General features: G+C 41.3%; 1 protein-coding gene across 1 annotated transcript; it reads right to left on the bottom strand.

The window, feature by feature from the left end:
• Positions 1–1,946: 1,946 nt before the first annotated feature.
• LOC112260520 (vitellogenin-like) lies at positions 1,947–11,971 on the bottom strand. The gene is made up of 34 exons (XM_042321833.1): positions 11,932–11,971; positions 11,746–11,766; positions 11,453–11,604; positions 11,110–11,361; positions 10,859–11,020; positions 10,620–10,768; positions 10,378–10,528; positions 10,113–10,270; positions 9,882–10,047; positions 8,325–8,450; positions 7,859–8,077; positions 7,547–7,764; positions 7,355–7,452; positions 7,120–7,244; positions 6,925–7,026; positions 6,695–6,814; positions 6,413–6,599; positions 6,213–6,306; positions 5,943–6,128; positions 5,674–5,821; positions 5,329–5,542; positions 4,964–5,241; positions 4,769–4,819; positions 4,591–4,665; positions 4,274–4,480; positions 3,983–4,134; positions 3,738–3,885; positions 3,503–3,629; positions 3,222–3,405; positions 3,031–3,125; positions 2,806–2,900; positions 2,508–2,673; positions 2,262–2,423; positions 1,947–2,153 (listed from the first exon to the last, which is right to left on the bottom strand). The coding sequence occupies exons 1-34, from the start codon at positions 11,969–11,971 to the stop codon at positions 2,041–2,043; spliced, it is 4,941 nt and encodes a 1,646-aa protein (XP_042177767.1). The 3' UTR covers positions 1,947–2,040.
• Between the last annotated feature and the right edge of the window lie 5,731 nt (positions 11,972–17,702).

Here is a 17,702-nt window from a genome sequence, read left to right as displayed (position 1 = left end):
CTCCGAGTGCCTTATAATGAGGAGAACTTCCGTCTGGCCACTCTACCATGAAGGCCTGATTGGTGGAGTGCTGCAGAGATGGTTGTCCTTCTGGAAGGTTCTCCTATCTCCACAGAGGAACTCTGGAGCTATGTCAGAGTGACCATCGGGTTCTTGGTCACATCCCTGAGTAAGGCCCCCCTCCTCCGATTGCTCGAATCTTGGTGGTTCCAAACTTCTTCAATTTAAGAATGATGGAGGCCACTGTGTTCTTGGGTACCTTCAATACTGAAGAAATGTTTTGGTACCCTTCCCCAGATCTGTGCTTTGACATAATCGTGTCTCAGAGCTCTACTGATAATTCCTTCAACCTCATGTCTTGTTTTTTGCTTTGACATACACTGTCAACTGTGGGACCTTATATAGACAGGTATGTGCCTTTTCAAATCATGTCCAATCAATTGAATTTACCACAGGTGGACTCCAATCAAGTTGTAGAAACATCTTAAGTATGATCAATGGAAACAGGACGCACCTGAGCTCAAATTCGAGTCTCATAGCAAACCATCTGAATCCAAGGCTTTTGATTGGGGAAGCAGCAAACCTTTACTGTGGGGACAACGTCGTCGATGCATTTCCTATTGAAGCCGGTAATGGAGGTGGTTAGCTCATCAATGCTATTGGCTTAGCTCATCAAGGCTATATTCTAGTCAGCACTAGCAAAGCTGTCCTGTAGCATAGCCTCCGATTCAGAGGACCATTTCTCAATGCAGCGCATCATGGGTACTTCCTCTTTGAGCTTTTGCTTGTAGACAGGAAGCAGAAGTATAGAGTCATGATCTGATTTGCCAAAAGGGTGATGAGGAAAGGCCTTGTATGCTTGCTTGTGGCTAGAGTAGCATTGGTCTTTATCCCCCCTTGTGGCGTAGGAGTTGTGTTGATGGAAGTTGGGGATTATGTGTCTTAGTGACTAGGAACTTAATGACTAGGAACTAACAAGGAAAGCAGCCTCCAGGGGCATGGTTTCCTGCCTGTTTTTCTTATCCTGAGATTGAACATATAAAGCAATCACGATAACAGCTGAAACCTCTCTCGGGGGTAGAATGTTTGGCATTTGTCCATCAAGTATTCCAAGACGGGTGAGCAATGGGTAGAGACTTCCATTGCGCTAGAGTCAGGACACTATTTACTGTTGATGAAGAGGCATACACCTCCTCCTGTCAATTTTCCTGAATCCAATGTCCTGTCCGCTCGGTGAATGGAGAATCCATCGAGTTGGATTGCCATGGGGGCAAGGCCAAGTGTCTTTAGGACGGACAAGGCCCCTGACTGTTTTGATAGAGCCATAATATTTTGACTGCTGAGTGACATAGGGACAAATTAGTGTGGTTTTAAAGGTAATATTTTTGTTCGTAGATGTCATTTGTATAGATTTCTTTTCAAAAGTATTTTTATTGTATTACCTTTTGTTAAAGTCGGTTTTTTACATGTGAATGTCAGACAACGTAATGTATTTGTTTTCATAGTCAACATAGTTTTTTCCTTAAATATTGGATATCATTTTAGAATGTACATTCAGTGAAATGTTGCTGATACATCAACACCAAATGTGAAAAGAGATATAGGTCTTTACATTGATTTATGAAATTGACAAACTGTCTTTCCCTTCAATTGATTGTGATGACAACAAAACAATATTGGTCTAAGCTATTGTATTTGTTGTAGATGCAGTGCAATGGAAATGGTATACTGAACAGTCATAGCAAGTTGGATGTGTTTACAATATAACTCCTCTGTCAAGCTGAAGGTGTTTTTGGCACTGACATATTTTTTTTAAATCGTTTTTTTAATTTCATAATTCACCATGAAAAGTGATGGCCATTAAATGTATCTTATTAGAGGGCTCTTTTTGCAAATGAAAAATGTATCAGAGACCATCTTTGAATGCACAGTTGGATTTATTACAATTTGAGTGGTCAATAATGTTGTAGGTTTCATCTCAGTGATGTGAAATTACATATTTTCTGATATAAAAATTACAGTGTCTGCTCCACCACAGCACTACATGCACTGCTCAGAGCAGCGACAGGCCACATGGGCTTCTGCCTTCTCCATCAGGTCCACACTCTTCTCATAGATGCTGCTCAGACCTTCAGAGCGGTTTAGGTTGGAATCTGTAATAGGAAAGAAAGTAAGAAATTAGGAACTGCAGATCAGTATTTATTGGATACATCAGAACAGTATGGTGTCGTCAGTAAAACAGTTGTCCATTATAGACTCACCGACAGGCAGGCAGTGGAAACCGATGGTGATGGGGGTGGTCCTCACTGGGAGGCATCCAGGCAGACAGCGCAGCACAGGCTCAACAGAGTAGCATTTGGACTCCCTGTCATCAACCATCACCTGCTTCTCCAGCTTCACAGACTCGAGCTTCATGAGACATTCTGACATAGAGAGGTACAGTAATAATATGTTAACTAAATGAACTGACATTTGTAATGCAGCATAAGCGTTAGGCTAAGACTTACCAGACGCATCACGGCAGCTATCAGAAGGAAGCACCCAGGAATGGGCAAAGCTGACTGAGCTCTTGGTCAGGCGGCCACTGGGTGTACGGTACTCCTGTCTGTCTTCGCCATCAGCCTTTCCACAGAGTCCACAGGTCTGTCCCTTCATCCAGTCCACAACTTTAATCTGAGTGCCAAAATCACACAACAACTTAGAACAACTGTAGCTTATGTATTAGTACCCTTTAAACAAGTAATGCGCTATTCATACATTTAATGATACAGTATTATTGATATCATGACATAAGATTCCAATCACCTTCCATGAGTACTTATCAAAGTAGACTTCTTGGAGACCATGGCTTGGGGCATAGAGAGACACACCTTCACCCTTTTGTTTGATCTTGATAGAACCTTAGGCAAGAAAATAAACAATGTTGTAGTTTATGGATGAGGCCATTTTCTTTTATCTTATTACTGCAGTACATTAGATTATTCTAGTTATTGTGATGTTGATAAATAAGGTTGAAGGAGCATGAGAAACCTGAGGGGTCAATGTATGGGAGGTTGTCTTTGGAAATTTCCATTCCATTGACCTTCACTATCACATCATTGTCCTCAGGGTACAGGTCAACATCACTGGAAGTGTCAAAGATAATATTTCATACATTGTTATTGATGGAACTAAGAAATATATTTGTGTCAAAAGCAATTGTTTTCAAAAACAATACTCACATGTCAGAGATTTTCACATTGATGTGGTTTTGTTCAGATGTGTGATCCTTCTTCAGCAGAACCATGAATTTGAGCTCTATGGTGCAATCCTGAGCCAAAACTTGGTAGCAGGAGAGAGGCATCTTGATCTTGTACTTCCTGTTGTTAAATGTTGTCAATGTGTCTCTGACCATGCTACATTTAACTGGAAAACAACAGTGTTAATTTATACCTTCCTTGCCTTTTTTAACGTTGTACTGTGACATTGTTTTTTTTGTGTGTTTTTTATTGTTTCTGCTTACCTGCGTTGACTTCAGAAAACAAGTAGTGGATTTTGTTAACAATGTTGTCATCAAAGGGAGAAAGATCAGTCATAGACTCAATGGGCAGAGAACAGGGGAGGTTCACACCCAGTTTATACAGTGTCATCTGTGATTTAGATACACACATCCTCATCAGAAACAGTCAACCAAGAAGAGAAGTCTGGAGAAATAAAACAGCGGAAAATGCTATTGTGGGAAAAACAATGTTCCTCACCTTGGGTGTTTTCAGAATGACATCCAGGGTCCTTTCAGATGTTGCAACCACAGTGCATTGAATCTGTTTCTCACTATTTTTGTCTTTTTGCATTGGAACCAAGTCAGCCAGGTAATATGGGATGTACCCAGGGATGAATTCAGACACGCTAGAAGAGAAAAGGTTACACAAATCAGAAGTTGTTCTTGATTTGTTCTGTATCATTATTCAGCCATCACTAGTAAATAACAAATGAGTAACCATACATCCTAACATAGCGCCAAACAGCCTTGGGAACCTTGGGGAGTCTGTCCCAAGACAACCTCAGACGAACTGCAGGGCTTGGACCAACAAGACCAGTCTCAGCAGTGATGAAGGTGTTATAATCCTTGCACTCTGCACCCCAAGCAATCTTGGCCTAATTAGGAGAACAAAATAAAGTGTACATTTTTTTAGTATACCTTAGATGTTATTGCTACCCATGGTACAACCTAAACATTAAAAAAACGATCAGAAAACTTATATTGTAGCACCATTTACAAGATATTTGATCTTACAGTGACTTTGTGTTTGCTGAGCAGAACACCATCAGCACACAGTTTCCAGTTGTCGTTCTCATCAAGGGCAGCCATAATGATCTGCAGTCTGAAAGTAGCTTTGTTCAAGTAAGCAGTAACCTGGTATCCCTCTATCTTATTGTCAGCTCTCACTAAACGGAAGAGGATGATCACCTTAGGGTCAAGTTTATTGCCAAGGAATTTGTCCTGAGAAGAGAAACACATTTTAAATCTGAATTCAACTCTGCGCTCTCTCCCAATGGCACACAATGAAAGAGATGATAATCTGGACTCAAGTTATGATGGTGAAGTGTCACCTGCTTGTAGATGGCATGGAAGCTAGAGGCACTGCTCTTGCTTCTGGAGATGACATTGGAGGTGGCTTGAGAGTACTGCAAACAAACAGCAAAACCCAGGGTATTTACGGAAAAACTTTTATACAAACATTTATATTTGTCAACCATACCGTAGATGAAAATTCCAAAAATATTGTACCTTGTGATTCTTTTTGAATTTGCGGTCGTAAGGCTGGTCGGGGCCGTCAGGCTATTTGGGTAAAAATACCAATTACATTCAATAAATTCTCTTCACATTTTTAACATCTATGTATGTTTGCAACAGGTCTGCGCCTTGTTTGTCAACTCCATAAATATCTGACTCAAAGAGTTTTGTGAGAAACAGTAGCCTTACCTCGGAGATGCGGGAGCTGGAGGAGCTGGAAGAGCTGCTGCTCTCTGATTTCTTGGATCTAGGGCGGGAACTACTAGAACTAGAGCTGCTGGAACTAGAGGAATCTCTGGTGCCGTTCTTCAGATCAGGCACCAGAATTTTCTTGAGCTTCAACAGTACAGTTTTTCCCTCGGGAGCTTCCTCCTCTTCGTTCATGGTGATGACTTTGATAATCTTTTCTGCAGCCTTGGGTCCAACTTGCACTTCAAACTCCAGCCTCTCAATGGCGGGTTCAGATGCTGCTAAAAATGGAATGCATTATAAATAGCTAAACAAATTGTTGCATGTATATGCTGAACTTGGCTTATTACCAAATGAATGCTTACATGGTTTCACAGAAATAAGGACTGAATGCTTTCCAATCATGTTGTAGAAAAGAGTGTTTCTGATGAAGGCAGCACTCTCTGAGGCAAATTCAAAGCATGCTTTGACTCCAAGCCTTTCGACACAGATTGTCTCCTCAAGATTGACTACAATTGCCTTAATGATGGGCTTGAAGTTGGATGGCAAATCAGAAGAGATGATCTCAGAAGATCTTGACTGAAAAAATGATATAAATTCACAAAATGTATCAAATATCTGGGGTCTGTGGTTAATAATTTCTGATTTGCAATGCTTATGGGGATTTAGTTTTGAACAAGTATTTCATACAAACTCACCAAACTTCCAGCAAAAGAGGCAGCAGAGGCTGCAATCATAGATGTGAACTTATCCCTGGACTGCTGTGCGCTTCTTGCTACTCCTTGGGCAGGAATCAAGGGAGTTATTCTCTCGGCTGGGACATCCTCCACATTTCTTGCCACAGCAAAGGTCTCAATGCTGTTTGAAGGAACATAGATCTCAAGAAATCTGTAGTGTGGCAGCCGTGTTAAAAAAATATGAACTTAATGTAAACAGCTATTACATCCTCTTTTCTGACCAAGAAAAAGATTGCCCTTACTGTGCGACAGCAATATGCTCAGGAGGGGAAACAGGGAGCGCTTCAAACTTGAAGTTGCCATTAGCGATGTCAAGCTGTGCTGCAAATTTTGCAGGGACAATTGTGCGGACCTTAGCTCTTGCCATAATAGCAGCCTGGATGAATGCAGTGTTCACTCCCATCACAGCAAATGTATGCATGACAATGCTACAGGAAGAGGAGACATTTGTTAAATTTACCAAGATTTGTGGTATTAATGATGTCATCAGAAAATATTGGTCTTATACCTACCTTGGTCTAACTTCGGCGTGTAGCTCAATGTTTGTTTTCAATAGCTGGGCAGCATGGAAGGTTTCAGGCAGAGCAGGTGTCAGAGTGGCACGGACTATGAACATAAAGATAAAAGCACATTCATATGGGAGATCAGAGATCTAGAACTACTAGAAGAAGAACTACTAAATACTAAGCAAGAACTATTATGATATAGTTACCTTTGACGTATGCTTTAGCGACAGCAGCGGTGTAGTAACTGAGCTCCATGGGTAAACCAACAGCGGTGGGGAAGATGCGGCGCACCTCTGCAGCCAGCAGGGGCTTAACATACTGGAAAGTTGCTCCAGCCAACAGTGCCTTCAAGGCATTTTTTCCCAAAGCGTGTGCAGAAGGACTGTTGGCAAGCTGTGGGATATTATTAGGTTTAGCTGTTTTGTCCCTCAACTGTGAATGTTTTATGAATACTTTTGGAGACTATTAAGTTATATCATCTGTTGTACCTGAAGTGCCTGATCGATGATGGACTTGTCGATGTTGGCAAAGGCAATTTCCTGTCCAAAGAACTTCACATATATGGAGGCTAGGGGCTTTCTTGTGTCTAGGGACCTCCAGTCAGACAGCTGTGGATAGATGAGTAAAGCAAACCTGATTGATCAATTTAATTTTAAAAATCCACGGGGATTGAAGCAATTTAAGATAAATGTGTAACGTAGTGATCGTTGATACTTACAGCCTTAATGACACGCCTCATCTTGGTGATCCTGTCAGCATTTTCAGGAGCTGGGGGTAATTTCAGAAGAGCCTCCTGGATTCCCTCAGTTCTCACTCCAACCTAAGGGGAAAACATTAAGCTTGGACAGTTAAAAAGTGTTTTAAATGTTCTCAATCATTATCATTTCAAGGAACTTTGAAAAAACGCCTTTACCTCAAGAACATCAGCAGCTGCTCCAGCAAAGTAGGTGCGAGCTTTGGCCACGACAGTTCTGGGGAAAAGGGTGGCAGCATCGTTGATGAAGAAAGCACTGGCAGCAGCACCAATCCTCAGGGAATCTTTAAAATGGGGAAAAATGACTGTTTAATGATTGACTTTGTTGATGTTTAGTGAATGATGCTAATGGGCCAGTCGTTGCAAGCCAAGGAAGATAAGAGGAGGACCTTACTGGAATAGGCATCCAGGTGGATGGCTTGACTGAAGTGGCAGCTCAATCTTCTAAATTTGGTGCTGAGCATCTTGACAGCAACATTGCAGGCAGCAGCACTAAAATGAAGGAATAGCAACTATGTTATTAAATCTGATTCCATAGATATTGAGAGAGATGTAATGACATGTAAAGGTGAAAGAGTGCTCTTACACTGAGGCAAAGTCAGGGGCGGTGCACCTGGTCAGGGACTTCATGTGAGAGTAGGTGAAGCTAGCCACCTGCAGATTTTTCTCTGTTTTCAGAATGCTAGCTAAAATAATCACCAGGCCCATTGGGGGCTTTGTCTCAAACAGAACAATGCAGGCAAGCATGCGGAGCTCTGGGTGGAGAGCCTTGTCCATGAACAACTGCACAGCAACTTCCTGGACCTATTTCACAACAATAATGCAGAGATTTGAATGGACTTCGCCAATGAGAATGATGATGTTGTCATTTGAAATTTAATGGAGGGACTGTACTCACCATTCTAGGCTCCCTCTTAGCAATGTTCCTCAGGGCCAAGACTGCATCAGCCTGGACTCTCAGGGGCAGAGCAGCAGCTGCAGTTCCAAACACGGGCAGGAGCTTTGTGATTGGTTTAATGCTAGCAGGATGGCCAGCATTACCCAGAGCTTTAAGAACCATGGAGAGTTCCTCAAATTTGCTATTAGCAACAGCCTGAACAGCAAGTTCGTGGATGGGCTGTGGGAAGACATGTACAGTAGATATGTTTGAATAACCTCAATCAGTAGATCATCATATACATGAGATGACATCTACCTCTTTGAAGAGTATCTCAATAGCACTGACTTTGCTGATAAATCTTTTTTGAGGGAAAAAATACTTGATACGATTGTGATATGTTGCTATCTCACCTATCTATCGTAAGAGCATCTATCTGTTAAGTGACGCAAATGTAAATGATTATAGGAAAATACATCCAGTTTACCTTCACAAGTTCAGCGGGGCAGTTGGGATATTGAACACAGTATTTGGAAACCATGGTACCATAACCAAGCATGGCGATCTCACGTAGAACTGGGTGTGTCTGAATCTTGTGGTTGAAAGCCAGGCTCTGGTGGTGAAAAAGGTATTGTTTTGAGTCATCTTTATATAATTTCTTACAAAATATTGAAGAGATAGGACAGTGTAGAAGGAGTAAAGTGGGTCCAGGATTCGCAACTGGACGGTTGCGAGCACATATGTAACCAGCTTCAAAAAGCTAGGCATATGTCGCACATCACTACTTCACAGGAGATGCATTTGCAGTTTATTCTTTCAGAAATGCCTACTGGAACATGTGAACTGTCATGTGCCTTCATAACAAACTTGTATGCCATCTGTAAATATGAATACAATTGTTAAATTAGGAGCCTAGTTGGTTTAGCCATGGAAAAATACCTTCCCGCTAGCCATGATTGGCTGAGATAATGAATGGGCTAATGAATGGGCTGGACATGCCGAGAGATGAGTTTGTGTTGATCTGCTATGTAGCACGCTTCTGTCTATAACATGAGCTGCTCGGTATATGTCAATAATCCTTGCTACAGTGGCTTTTTTGAAAGATATAATGCTAGCCATGGAGATCTGCAAATGTGTTGCTACTGCGCTCAACAACATTGTTGCCCAGAATTTATTAGGTGCTATCGACAAAGATTAGTGGGAAAAAGTTGTGATGGACTACTTTCTTTCACACAGTCAGTGTGAACCGAAGTGACTTGACACAACAACGGGCCCAACAAGCTGTAGCTTGCTACAAAACAAACAGAAAAGACACACTGCCATGAAGTGTTCATCCATGTATGCTGGTAAGAGTGTAGCTACATTCTCAGATATTACAAGTTTCAAATTTAATCAGAAAGTCATTTTCATTGCAAGTTCAAGCGTACTGTTAGCTAGCTAGCAAATGTTAGCTTGCTGGCTTGCTAGCTAACGGCACGTGTATGATCTTTGTAGTAATATTATTTGTATCTCAGAAAGCCACTTGTAATTGCTGATTACGGCCATCGATTGTATTACATGAACATGTGTACATGTCCAGACAATAGTAACCATCCACTTAGCTACAAGTGGTTGGGGGTGGTTATATAATTTATTTCACATGACCCATCAGTTTTGGACAAGTGTCTGGGTAAACATAATGTATAATTATAAAATAATTATAAAATATTTTTATCTGGACACTTTCAAAGTCAGATTAGGATATAGGCCAAGGACTAGATAAAGTGCATTTTTAACTGGAGTTTTCCCTATTTTAGGCTACTACTTTCACCACTTTTAGTCTTGAAATCTTTGGTTGTTTACTACACTATCTTACTCACTCTGTTTAGCTCATGGTCTCACATGTGAATCCTTAAAGAGATGGGTGGGGCTAGGGCTTTAGAGGGTGTGAAAAGGTGTTGACGGTAGTGGTGTTAACCACTAGACCACCTCATGCTACAATTTTTAGTCATCTTAATGAGGAAATCTATAAGAATGCTTAAACATCATTTAAAGGTTTACTTACTTCAACAAGCTTGACAGTCTCCAGATCAGCAGCCACCATATGCACAGCGGCAACCAGAGCCTGGGCAGCCTCAAAAATAGTGATGTCACCAGCCAAAAACTTCTCCTTGATGAATCTCACAGCCACTGATCTTCCGATGGAGGGGACAGCATCCAGGATCCAGTGTCTGAAAAAAAAAGGTTTTCTGTCATTGTGTCTTTGTTTGAGCAATTGAGCAAGAAAAAAAATTACCTGTAAGCTGGTTTGGCCTTGAACTCAGCCCAGATGGCATTAATAGTCTCAGAGCTTGCCATGCGCAGGAGCTGAATAAACTGCAGATACTTAAGAGGAGCATCTTCATGGACCTGTGCCGTGTTGTATGTGACCAGATGATTCAGGATCTTCACAGCCTAAACAATTATAATGAGGTGTTTGTATTAAACCTTTGTTATCTGTGGCTTTACATATTGTCAGGCTTATGTATCAAATAATAGATAGAGTCATTGAGTCACTGTACCTGAGCACGTGCGTTGCTGATCTTAAGGAGCTGAATGGGCATCTGGAGAATCTCAGTGGCAAACTCATACCGGATGGATCCACGTTGAACATAGTTATCATCAGGGACAATAATTGGAGCCTTCTTGATCTCAACGAAAGTCAACATTTGTCTGTGAAAGGTAGTTCATGGGAAACTGTTAAACCTATAAGCTTAATAAAATGAAAATGTTTTCCTTTTATACCACAAATCAGTCAACATACTTTGCTTCCATTTGGGCAGCTCCTGACATCTCATTGAATGGTGTGAACTGATGGAGCTCAGTAACAGTGGCCTCCAAGATCAGAGCACCATTGTCAGCGGGCTTCATGAGGTAGTTGTAAGTGGCAGCTCCCATCAGGGCCTCCCCTCTCTGTTTAGACAAAACACAGAGTTGTATTGTCATGTGAAGTGTTTCTGGTTATGTTTTTCCAACCCCCAAAATAGATACTTATGCTCATACCTGCCGGCACTCTACACACTTCTCTGTGTAAGCCAGACCAAAGTCCTTCATGATTCTCTGCTGGCAGTTATTGAGATCTTTGCTCTTGGTCAAATGGATGCGCTCTGCCTTGGCATCTTCCCTGATCACATAGTGGGTCTTGCACACTCCCTGAGCTCCAGCCTAACACAAAAGAGAGCATGAGTGAGGAACTCAAACATTGCTTACTGAAACATGTTTTGCATCTATATATGAACATATACAAGTTTTACCTCCTGCAACTCATAGACGTTTTGTGTCTTCTTGATGTTGAGCTGAAGAATGTTCAGGATACCTCTATGGACATTCAGCACTGTTTCAGAGACAGCAGTGGGGGCAAATACCTTACCCACAACACCCTTGGCATACTCAAACTTGATGGGAATCGAGAACTGAGCAGCCAGGGCTGAAGTGAGTTTTGCAGCTGGGACGAAAGGATCGTTGGGCCACACACCACTGTACTCAAAGATCTCAGGGTTCACAAGCTACAAGAAGATATCAATTGATGTATTAGTCAATGTAATGGACATCACATTAGGATATTGTTTGTGTGGGAACTTCATGTATAATAAATACCTTCAGCAAGTAGGTATTCTCTGCAACTGCACTGATATGAACTTTGCTGATTACTTTTACTCCAGCTCTAGCCAGACCCTCCTCAGGCAGACCACCCAGGAGCAGTGCCTCATACTTGTACACATAGGTCTTACTGGCAGCAAAATCAGGGGCTGTAATAACAATCAAAACATATTTGATGATCTTGTGATCTGAGAACTGGTTTTACTTAATTTATTCAACTAGAAAAAAATGCAGAAGTGAAACTACCTAATAAACATAAGTAAAAATCCATAAAAATAATATGTACTTACCAAAGTTAACAGATTGACTCGCTACAAGATAAAACAAAAATTATTGTCACAATATGTTACTGAATGTTTTTCAAAAAATGTCATAGATACAGAATTGTACATTTCAATATTTACATAACTTAGTTATATTTACATGAAGTTAGTTATAATATCTGCACTAGAATAAGACAGAAAAACTGTACTTACCCACAAGGGCTAGAGTCAGTGCAAGTACTACTGCTCTCATGGCCAGTGTGATGTGAGGAACAACAGTCCCAGTCCACCTTTTAAAGAAGTGCTCTATCGACAAAAACAATCGTAACAAAATATATAATTAACTAATGTTTCATAAGTTGAGATCAGTATGTGCTCATAATAAAGCCTGTTGAGTTGGTTATCACTAGTTCTGAGGTGGCCACATACACCCGTAGGTTAGGTTAACCTGCCCCACTGCCATTTAGCCCTTTACAGATCAATGTCCATCTAAGTCAGTTATTTAATGAAAATTATCTGGAGAATCACGTGTTGTTTTATCCAACAAGTTATGTGTACTACAACCTTCATTTTTCTTTAAATATTACATTAGTTATTTTTCTCTATTTATCTGATAGACTGCATCCAATTTGTTGAGTAGAGTGTTGGAGGCTATTTTGTAAATGACATCGCCGAAGTTGAGGATCGGTAGGATGGTCAGTTTTACGAGGGTGTGTTTGGCAGCATGAGTGAAGGATGCTTTGTTGCGAAATAGGAAGCCGATTCTAGATTTAATTTGGGATTTGAGATGTTTAATGTGAGTCTGGAAGGAGAGTTTACAGTCTAACCAGACACATAGGTATTTGTAGTTGTCCACATATTCTAAGTCAGAACCGTCCAGAGTAGTGATGCTGTGGGGGCAGCGATCGGTTGAAAAGCATGCATTTGGTTTAACTTGCATTTAAGAGCGGTTGGAGGCCACGGAAGGAGAGTTGTATGGCATTGAAGCTCGTCTGGAGGTTAGTTAACACAGTGTCCAAAGAGGGGCCAAAGGTAGACAGAATGGTGTCGTCTGTGTAGAGATGGACCAAAGAATCACCAGCAGCAAGTCCGACATCATTGATGTATACAGAGAAGAGAGTCGGCCCTAGAATTGAACCATGTGGCACCCCCATAGAGACTGCCAGAGGTCTGGACAACAAGCCCTCCGATTTGTCACACCAAACTCTATCAGAGAAGTAGTTGGTGAACCAAGCAAGGCAGTCATTTGAGAAATCAATGCTGTTGAGTCTGCCAATAAGAATGTTGTGATTGACAGAGTCGAAAGCCTTAGCCAGGTCGATGAATACCGCTGCACAGTAATGTCTCTTATCGATGGCGGTTATGATATCGTTTAGGACTTTGAGCGTGGCTGAGGTACACCCATGACCAGCTCTGAAACAGGAATTCAATAGCGGAGTGGGGATGCTTTAATAGTGTTATGCCCAGTCCTCAACCCTGATTGGTTTACATTCAAAATACATTTATTTGGAAAAAAAGGAGCAAAGTTGTACATTTGCCAAGGATTCTAGAATCTTAGCTAGACAAGGAAGCCTTGAAAAGGGGAGATAATTATTAAGATCACTACTATCTCCACCACTATGGAGTGGTAGCACAAGAGCTGATTTCCATACTTTTGGAATACTGTCTTTCTTGATAATGTTTAATAAAACATTTTAGGTTATTGAGCCAACAATGATTGGCGCTGCACACTTAAGCAGCCCGGGATCCAAGTGGTTACCCCTATGGATGTATTGTTGTCTATTGCTAGCAAAGCATCCAGGACTTTTTTGTAAATAGCCTAAAAGAAAAGCTTTGACTATAATTTCTCTGATCATTCAGCAAGTTTCCCCTATCAGCATTCAGCCTAATATGATTGTGAATAGGCTCAGAAGTTCTTTCAAAGAGAGCCCGCTGAAATAAAATGGTGATTAAATGCATCACTGACGACATTTTTTCTGTAATGAGGCCAGTGTCTAAATTAATTTGTTGTGGCAGACAGGAGGAAGAAGATCTCTTCAGGGATTTGACAGTTTTCCAAAATGATACACAATGATTCCTCGGTTGCTTAAAAGCTTGCCAGTCCAGGCCTAAGCCTCTGTTCCTGGCCTTGGCCCAAGCGTCATCTCTATTATCCCTATTATGAATGACTTCTATAGTAATAATAATTTTGGAATGTACCAGGCATTCAATCTACCTTTAACCCTTTTTTTTTACGGTAGCTGTAACACCCGGGGTGTAGTGGAGGAAGAAGTCAGGCGCAGGAAGCAGAGAGTTCAGGGTAGCGCTACTTTATTTGCACCACAAAGGTGAAACAACGCCAACCCAAACAAATGCCCCAAACACGGAGAACTTAAACAGTCCAGCAAAATACAAAATACACGGACAACCGTGACCTACAGCCGTGTACAACATGTACACTGAAAACAATCCCGCACAACCAGCAGACGGGCCGGCTGGTAAATGAAGCCCAACCAATTATCCTAAACTAAACACAGGTGAAACTAATAAACAGAAAAGGGGGAAAAGGGATCAGTGGCAGCTAGTAGGCCGGTGACGACGACCGCCGAGCGCCACCCGAACAGGAGGGGGAGTCACCTTCGGTAGGAGTCGTGAGAGTAGCATGATTATCCACAATAGTAAGTCATCTGCAAAAAGGATCAAAGCTAAATTAGGTTCAGGGATAGCTGAAATACAATCAAGGTCAATCATATAAAGATCATGTAAAAACGCCTGTTCACTGGAACTTTTTAAGGTCCTCTTTGTGATGACACAAGTCTTAGTTTTGTATTCTCACATCTCTCACATAAACAACTGGGCAATGGTCACTGTATTGACACCAGTTGAACTAGGTAACTCCTCGAGTTCAATGGTTAGCCGAGGAAGAACGGGACCCCTATAACAGTTATGGATACATTTTTCACCAGACAAAGGCTTAAAGACAGTAGCTCACATTGTTGGGCAAGGGAAATGGATTTCAATAAAGAGACAGAGAAAATATGTTTTAATAAGTATGGCCACTCCACTACCTCTACCTGTCTTTCAGCTCTGAACACATTATAACCCTCAAAATGTATATCAGAGTCCAGAATGTACGCAGCGATACAAGTTTCAGTCAATACCAGCATGCCCATATGACTGCATAGCCCATATCTTGATGTAATCTAGTTTATGAAGTAAGCTCCTGCTGTCCATATGCATCAACCCAAGTCCTTTACAATCTTTACATTTTTAAAGTCACATGGAGTCTACAACACAAACAAGCTATGCTCAATTGGCAGTTGCAGGTCCGGTCTGATGGTTGATGTTCATACAGTTGGTATGGCTATAAGCTTGGCACACCTGTATTTGGGGAGATTCTCCCATTCTTCTCTGCAGATCCTCTCAAGCTCTGTCAGGTTGGCTGCACAGCTATTTTCAAGTTTCTCCAGAGATGTTTTATTGGGATCTCTCTGTACTTTGCTCTGTTCATCTCTCCCTCAACCCTGACTAGTCTCCCATTCCCTAGTGCTTAAAAACATCCCCACAGCATGATGCTTCCACTACCATGCTTCCCCGTAGGGATGGTGCCAGGTTTCCTCCAGATGTGACACTTGCCATTCAGGCCAAAGAGTTCAATGTTGGTTTCATCAGACACGACAATCTTTTTCTCATGGTCTGAAAGTCCTTTAGGTGCCTTTTGGCAAAATCCAAGTGCCTTTTAATGAGGAGAACTTCCGTCTGGCAACTCTACCATGAAGGCCTGATTGGTGGAGTGCTGCAGAGATGGTTGTCCTTCTGGAAGGTTCTCCTATCTCCACAGAGGAACTCTGGAGCTCTGTCAGAGTGACCATCGGGTTCTTGGTCACATCCCTGAGTAAGGCCCCCCTCCTCCGATTGCTCGAATCTTGGTGGTTCCAAACTTCTTCCATTTAAGAATGATGGGGGCCACTGTGTTCTTGGGTACCTTCAATGCTGAAGAAATGTTTTGGTACCCTCCCCCAGATCTGTGCTTTGACATAATCCTGTCTCGGAGCTCTACTGACAATTCCTTCAACCTCATGGCTTGTTTTTTTACTCTGACATACACTGTCAACTGTGGGACCTTATATAGACAGGTATGTGCCTTTCCAAATTATGTCCAGTCAATTGAATTTACCACAGGTGGACTCTAATCATGTTGTAGAAACATCTTAAGTATGATCAATGGAAACAGGATGCACCTGAGCTCAATTTTGAGTCTCATAACAAACCATCTGAATCCAAGGCTTTTGATTGGGGAAGCAGCGAACCATCACTGTGGTGACAATGTCGTCGATGCATTTCCTATTGAAGCCGGTAACGGAGGTGGTTAGCTCATCAATGCTATTGTCTTAGTCCCGGAATATATTCTAGTCAGCGCTAGCAAAGCTGTCCTGTAGCATAGCCTCCGATTCAGAGGACCATTTCTCAATGCAACACATCATGAGTACTTCCCCTTTGAGCTTCTGTTTGTAGACAGGGAGCAGGAGTATAGAGTCATGATCTGATTTGCCAAAAGGCTGATGAGGAAAGGCCTTGTATGCTTGCTTGTGGCTAGAGTAGCATTGGTTTTATCGCCCCTTGTGGCATAGGAGTTGTGTTGATGGAAGTTGGGAATATGTGTCTTAAATGACTAGGAATTTAATGACAAGGAACTTAATGACTAGGAACTTAATGACTAGGAACTAACAAGGAAAGCAGCCTCCGAGGGCATGGTTTCCTGCCTGTTTTTCTTATCCTGAGATTGAACATATAAAGCAATCACGATAACAGCTGAAAACTCTCTCGGGGTTAGAAAGTTTGGCATTTGTCCATCAAGTATTCCAAGACGGGTGAGCAATGGGTAGAGACTTCCATTGCGCTAGAGTCAGGACACCATTTACTGTTGATGAAGAGGCATACACCTCCCCCTGTCAATTTTCCTGAATCCAATGTCCTGTCCGCTCGGTGAATGGAGAATCCATCGAGTTGGATTGCCATGGAGGCAAGGCCAAGTGTTTTTGGGACGGACAAGGCCCCTGACTGTGTTTTGATAGAGCCATAATATTTTGACTGCTGAGTGACAGAGGGACAAGTTAGTGTGGTTTTTAAGGTAATGTTTTTGTTTGTAGATGTCATTTGTATAGATTTCATGTCAAAAGTATTTTTATTGTATTACCTTTTGTTAAAGTCATGTAGTTTTATACATTTGAATGTCAGACAACGTAATGTATTTGTTTTCATAGTCAACATAGTTTTTTCTTAATTAACCTGTTATGGTTGCAATCCCGATACCGGGATCGATATGACAACTACCAGTGAAAATAGAGGGCGCCAAAAGTCAAAACACAGAAATCTCATAATTACAATTCCTAAAACATACATGTGTCTTATATCATTTTAAATCTATTTTCGTTGATAATCCCACCAAATTGTCCGATTTCAAATAGGCTTTTCAGCGAAAGCACTACAAACGATTATGTTAGGTCTCCACCAAACCACAATAAGCAGACATTTTCCAGCAAAATATAGCCTTCACAAACACCAGAAATAAAGATAAAATGAATCACTAACCTTGAATTATCTTCATATGACACTCATAGGACTTCATGTTACACAATACATTTTGTTTGATAAAGTTCATATATATATAAAAAAAAATCTGAGTTTACATTGGCGCGTTAGATTCACTAGTTCCAAAAACATCAAGTGATTTTGCAAAGCCACATCACTCAACAGAAAAACTCATCATAAATGTAGATGATAATATAGTTATACACATGGAATTATAGATATACCTCTCCTTAATTCAACCGCTGTGTCAGACTTTTTAAAAATGGAAAAAGAAATGCATGCAATAATCTGAGCTCAGATTTCTGACTTCCTGTTTTGACTTCAACTCAGGATTTTGCCTGCCAATATGAGTTCTGTTATACTCACAGACATCATTCAAACAGTTTTAGAAACTTCAGAGTGTTTTCTATCCA

Source organism: Oncorhynchus tshawytscha, linkage group LG01 (assembly GCF_018296145.1).
Source record: "Oncorhynchus tshawytscha isolate Ot180627B linkage group LG01, Otsh_v2.0, whole genome shotgun sequence".
NCBI classification, from domain to species: domain Eukaryota; kingdom Metazoa; phylum Chordata; class Actinopteri; order Salmoniformes; family Salmonidae; genus Oncorhynchus; species Oncorhynchus tshawytscha.
This window is presented reverse-complemented; position numbering and strand designations above follow the sequence as displayed.

Excerpts from the sequence above, each read along its gene's own strand:
- LOC112260520 (XM_042321833.1), bottom strand. The coding sequence starts at position 11,971 with ATGAGAGCAGTAGTACTTGCACTGACTCTAGCCCTTGTGG. Across the intron at positions 7,765-7,858 it reads CTAAGAGGGAGCCTAGAATG|GTCCAGGAAGTTGCTGTGCA; the intron begins GTGAGTACAGTC and ends GTTGTGAAATAG. Across the intron at positions 7,245-7,354 it reads CCACCTGGATGCCTATTCCA|ATTCCCTGAGGATTGGTGCT; the intron begins GTAAGGTCCTCC and ends CCCATTTTAAAG.